A 6,000-nucleotide genomic window follows, 5' to 3' on the forward strand; every position below is an offset into this window, starting at 1 on the left:
ACTACTGAAGGAAGTCACAGACCTCTGTTGAAGAAACCAGTGTCTGCACTTCTCCCAAGAGACACCAAGCTTCTTCTTTTTGAAATTCAGGAATAGCAGGGTGAGAACAAGAAAAACGGTTGTTTCTGCAATACTACTTTAACCACCTCGATCAGTCTCCTTCTGAGGCTTGCTAAGTCCAAACTGGCATTCTTAGAGCTAGCCTTAGCCAGACCCTCCTGAAACAAGGCCAGGACATGGTCCATTCTGCTTATTGCCAGGTGGACACAACCACAGTACATATCACTCTATGCCCCTTTGCCTATCTAAGGTTTTATGGCTTCCTCTTTCCCGTGTCTCTCTTATTCTTTCTTCTCACTTTCTTGCTCTCTCTCTTTGTGTGTCTCTTGCTTTCTCTCGCCCCTCTTCTCTGACTTTTGCTCTCTTTCTATTCTCTTTCTCCCTCCTTCTCTTGCTCTCTCTTCCCTCTCCCCTCTCTTTTGTGTGTTCTCTTTTCCTTCTCTTCCATTTTCTGTCTCTCCTCTTCTTTCTCTTGCTTGCTGTTTCTCTCTCTCGTTCTTTGTTTCCTTCTCTCCCTCTCTTGCTTTCTCTCTTTCCTTTCTCTGTCTGTCTCACATACTCTATCTCTCTCTCGTCTCGTTCTCTTCTCTCACTCTCCTCTCTCTCTCTCTCAAAATATTGCATATATGTTTTCTGTAGGTATAAATTAGCTTCTGAAAAAGAGATTTTACAAATGTTTCTCACTTTCAGGGCTCACACCACAACTATCATGATGTTTGTGGGATCACACGACTCCAAAAACAGAATCCAATCTTTCCAGAGGTACTTCTACCAACTACTTTTCTACAGAAACACTGTTCTATTCTTTAGAATATGCTTATACTGCATCCTTCTAAGTATTAGAAATATATAGGTAATCATCAGGAGGCATATTCTATCAAACTAAGACTTATGTGTAAAATATTGACACATAATCATTTACTTCCCAGGACTCTCTGATATCCTGGGCCTTATGATTTCATTTCCACCCAGGTCCTTTCAGAACTTCAGGGATTAAGGTTAAAGATGGGCCTTCCTTAGCCTGAATTCCACTTACAGGATGCATGTCATAGCAATATTCAAGATATACAATATTAGAACTGTCATTCCCTTTTGCAAGGAGAAACTAGATGTACAGATGTGAACTAACTTCTATGACCAATGTAAAGGTCTGGCATCTTCCAAGGCTCTGCTTGGCACAAGCAACCTCAATGTTGATGTTGCCTCTAAGGCACTGTGACTTGGCACCTTCATTAATGTTGCATTAGAGGTTGATGCAATGGTTTCCAGTACTCATAAAACATGACACTTATAAAAAACATGTTTATCATTAAAACATATATGTAACAAAAAGTCCCTCTTATAGCTGTAACAGAGTGGAAAATGCACTGAATGTGTTATTAAACCCCCAACCCCTTGATTGATTCCTTTAAGAGGTGATTTTGTGTTAGTCAGAAAATGCCTGGGCATCAGTTTTCTCATCCATCAAATGGAGACAAGTATTCCTCCTGGGGCTACTGGAGGGACTAATACATTACTGGATATAAAAGGGCTTTTTACATGGTAAAGTACTAGAAAACATGGGCTGTTCTTAGGCCTCTATGTTAGATTGTTGTTGTTAGCTTCTGAAGAGTCAGTGCTGACTCCGGCTGACCCAATCACAATGGAATGAAATGCTGCCTGGCCCTGTACCCTATCCCCATGATTGTTTGCTGACCACTGCAAACATAGACTATTCAGTAGCTGATTTTTAAAAGATTGCCAGGCCTTTCTTCTTAGTCCTTCTTATTCTAGAAGTTCTGCTGAAACCTGTTTAGCATCACAGCAACACACAAGCCTCCACTGACACATGAATAGTGGCTGTGTTCATGAGGTGGCCTGGCTGGGAATCAAACCTGGGTCTGCCTTATGGCAGTCAAGGATTCTACTGCTGAACCACCAAGCCACTCCTCCCCCAATCTATGTTAGACTATGCATCATTTAAAAGAAATTATCCTTTCTTTTTGCTGAGATCTTATATCCTCTTTCCTGAATATATATATAAGGTATTTTATCATAACTGAAATCAACTTTGCTTTTTAAAAGCTGTATCGTATCTAGGGAAATGCTTCTGAGTGCTAGAGATAGTTCTACATTAAATATTACATTATACATGACAGCTACATTTTCATGACAAACCCATGAAACTTAATAATAGTGAGAGGCTTCAGAATTTAGTTTTAAGTATAAGTAACGATAAGGAGAAATAACATCCATTAAGAAAGGAAGCAGGGAGGGAAGTAGACCTATTCGCAAAGGCAAATGGCTTGGACATATGCTGCACCGCCCAGCCACTAGCTGACACTCTCCCTCCATAAAAACATAAGACAGCATTATTTCCCAGGCAATAAAAACCTCAGAGATGAATTTTGCCATATGTGGGCAAGGGCCCCCTCCCACCAAGCCCTCATGCCTGGGGAATGGAATTGAATACCACATCTTCAAAGAGAGTGCTTGGTAAATATACTACTGGTTTTACAGCCCTTATCTTCAACACAAACCACTGGAGAACACATTTTCTCATCGTTACCCCCAAGTTACCGTTCAATGGCTTTGCTTTCTGAAACACTCTTTGGAGAAGTGAGATACATTTCCACTTAGCCCTTTCAAGTGATATGAGAGTGGGAGGTCAGAGGGGACAGGTGTCAGCAGTCTTCTTACCTTGAGCCGTTGACCTGGTTGGGGTTACATTCCATCTTGATGGTGACCCTGGCTGGGGGTTGAGACAGCCAGTCCTGCTGAGGGACACGTGGACTCATCTTTGATGTCTGTCCATAGTCATTGGAGGAGGATGCAGTCATCTCTGTCTTGGCCAGGTGAGGTGTTCCGTAGGCACACTCAAACAACGACTGGTCCTCACTCACGACCGATAATGCTTCCTGAATGCCCAAAGAGACACAAACTCAGGACACCCCAAAGGAAAGTCATGTTTCAATAAGTTGTTGACTTCAGAGTCACTTCTAAGTGGGACTATATTCTTGGTTGTTTTCATGGTAACCATTTCTACCTTTCAGAAGCAGAAAAGGATTTTGTTGTCTTCCCTCCAAACCATGAATCAGGACTGGCCAACCCAGAAAAACTTTTATGCAGGTCCCAAAGCATCCTGGGCTTGACTGCAGCCGTGCAGATAATACCCACTTTAATCTTAACTTGAGGAAGTAGAATTTCAAAGGTCTTAGAAGACATCCAATTGCATATGTCATTATTTGACAAATGCAATCTATAATTCAAGCAGACAGGGTACAGAATGGTCATGAAGATTAAAAAAAGAAATGGGAAGGCTAACACCTAAGCATCTGGCAAAACTCCCAGGAGATTTTGAGGAAGGGTACTTAGAAGAAGAGTGAGGGGAAAATGGAGCACCAAAGGACAAGCAGACAAAGATATGAATTTTTCCACTCTAAGTTATTAGCTGAAATGGAGTTTCAAGTGGTGCTTCCATGATGGTGAACATCTGGATGATAAATGAACAACAACAGAAAGCTGTGAATTACCCAGATGCATCCAAATTCCAGGATGTTTAGAGTATCTGGATCACTGTCTTTATGTTTCATTAATGTTTTCTCTCTTGCATGGTTTAGTGAGAAGAAATAGAAACCTCCGCTTTTTGGATATGTTTTTCATGCTTTTAAGTTAAACATGTTAGCCTCCAGCTATTCTTGTATTCTATAGCAAAATCAGCAAAGGTGAAATTGATATGGAAATTTCAACCATTTGAAGGATGTATTGTGCTCTAACTACACAGAGACACTCTATAAACAATCCAATGTGGTTTCTGCAACAGGAAGAATAATCTGTGGGATAGTACATTTTTATTTCAGTCTTTTGCAGAGGCAGATTACCAATAAGCAAGGTAAGCACAGGCTCACTTGTGCTTGCTTAATAATCTGTACTGCACTTACTGTACAGATTAATAAGTAAGCACAAGTGAGCCCATGCTTACCTTGTTTACTGGGTATTCTGTCCCTGTTAGGGACAGTAAACTTGAAAAGAAGCTTTGATTCTGTAGCAAAGTGCTGTGGGGTTGGGAGAAAGACAGATGCCAGCCATACCTAGAAGCAGAATCTTTGATGTGGTGAAAAAATATGAAAGTGTTCACTTCAGATTAGTAAATAAGCACAAGTATGCCCTGTTTACCTTGCTTATTAGGTAATCTGATGCTGGTCCTTTGGCATTCTCTGTATTGCTATCACCTAGTGAGAAATTGGAGTCCCTGGTGGTGCAAATGATTAACATGCCTGGCTACTAGCTGAAAGGTTGGAGGTTTGAGTCCACCCAGAGGAGCCTTGAAAGAAAGGCCAGGCAATCTACTTCTGAAAAATCAGCCTTTGGAAACCCTACGGAATGTAGGTCTTTTCTGACCCACACAGAGCTGCTATAAGTTCGAACTGACTTGACACCAAATGGTTCAGTGAGAAACCAATATTGGTTGGACTACAATTTTTTTAAATGAACTTTGAGACCAGCGGGGATCATGGGGACCTTCTAGTCCAAATTTCTCATATCCAAATGAAACGTGTAAGATCCAGGAGATCCAGACTCACCTGGAAGTGAACTGGCCAAGACCAACCAGACAATTAGTGCTAGAACCAACTTATGTTCCGACCTCTGCTCCTATAGCCTACAAGGTCCTTCTTGCACCTTTTGGCTTAGGATCTGTGTTTACATTAGCACTACCTTTTTATTTTTTCAGTTGACTTTTAAATTATTAAGGCTACTCCTCATCAGTCATACAGCCTTAATGAAGCAGCCATTCCGATCTTCCTCCCTATATATAAATACCATAATCTTTAGGAAACACATGCAACTGTATAAAGACCCCTATCCACCCAGTGCTTACTCCACTAGTCTAGCACACATCTACCCACAGACCAACCACATCATTGAACTGTTTTTATCCTAAGTCCCCAACATTTTTTCACAGGTTCCCAAATAAATGAACTATGCTGGCTGATCCCCTAGACTATGAATCATGAATAGGAAGAATCAGAAGTAACAAACTCAAAGCTTTGGCTCTCAGACTGGTGACCAGATGTCTGTGCACAGATAGCAACCTCCCCCCATCCCCTGCAAACTTCTTTAGCATCCCTAAAATCACAGCCCTGGTGACTTTGGGTACAGCTAAACCAGGGGTTTAAACGGTAATGCAAAATGCACAAAAGACCCTGTTTTGCTAGCTGGGAAAACCAGCATCAGGCACAAGAAAAATTGAAAAAAAAATTAATGCACTTTGAACCTACAGTGAAACACAATCTAGCACATTGACAAACTGACAGAAACAAGCAAGGTAGCACCAAAACTGAGCACATAAAAATGGTATCTTAGACTTCAGGGAAAGTGGATTAGAAGGCTATATTTTACTGAATTCTACATGTGTATAAGAATAGAACAAAGCTACCTAAACTCACAGGTTTACACCTGAAGTTTACAACACAGACTTGGTGTTGTCATACTAAATAATAAAGGAAAAACTTACAACTTCTTGAACATTATTTTGGTGGCAAAATAGATACTCCTTTCCCATAGAAGCACTGGTTAGGATGATTTTTACACACATGCACAGCAGAAAACAAGGCTGGTGGCTGTGTCCCCTTCTCCTTCCTGCCCTGAAGACTCAACCAAGGCTTGCAGGGGAATAACATACTATGTAATGTTAGCTCTGGCACTCCAGTGACCAGCAGCATTTATAAATGTGTGATTTATATCAGAAATTGGCAGAAATAGCTTATAAATAATGGACAGGCTAAATTTTAATTACAAACTAAAAAGAAAACAACTTCAACAATACCAAAAAAAAGCAAGGACTTTAAAATAGTAGTATACGGCCCAGATAAAATAAGGTACTTTTGAAAACAAAGCCATTGACCAAATAAATGTAGTGTAAGACTGAAAAACATGGGCCAACATATTAGAACTAAGATG

General features: G+C 40.6%; 1 protein-coding gene across 1 annotated transcript in view; it reads right to left on the reverse strand.

The window, feature by feature from the left end:
* ERG (ETS transcription factor ERG) overlaps positions 1-2,969 on the reverse strand; it is a 113,770-nt gene extending 110,801 nt beyond the window's left edge. Inside the window, exon 1 of the mRNA XM_007945543.2 lies at positions 2,740-2,969. Coding sequence (XP_007943734.2) covers positions 2,740-2,879 — 140 coding nt within the window. The 5' untranslated portion in view covers positions 2,880-2,969. The remainder of the gene's footprint in view (positions 1-2,739) is intronic.
* Between the last annotated feature and the right edge of the window lie 3,031 nt (positions 2,970-6,000).

The sequence above is a fragment of the Orycteropus afer genome, unplaced genomic scaffold (assembly GCF_000298275.1).
Source record: "Orycteropus afer afer isolate SDZICR_OR568_19922 unplaced genomic scaffold, OryAfe1.0 scaffold00137, whole genome shotgun sequence".
Taxonomy (NCBI): domain Eukaryota; kingdom Metazoa; phylum Chordata; class Mammalia; order Tubulidentata; family Orycteropodidae; genus Orycteropus; species Orycteropus afer.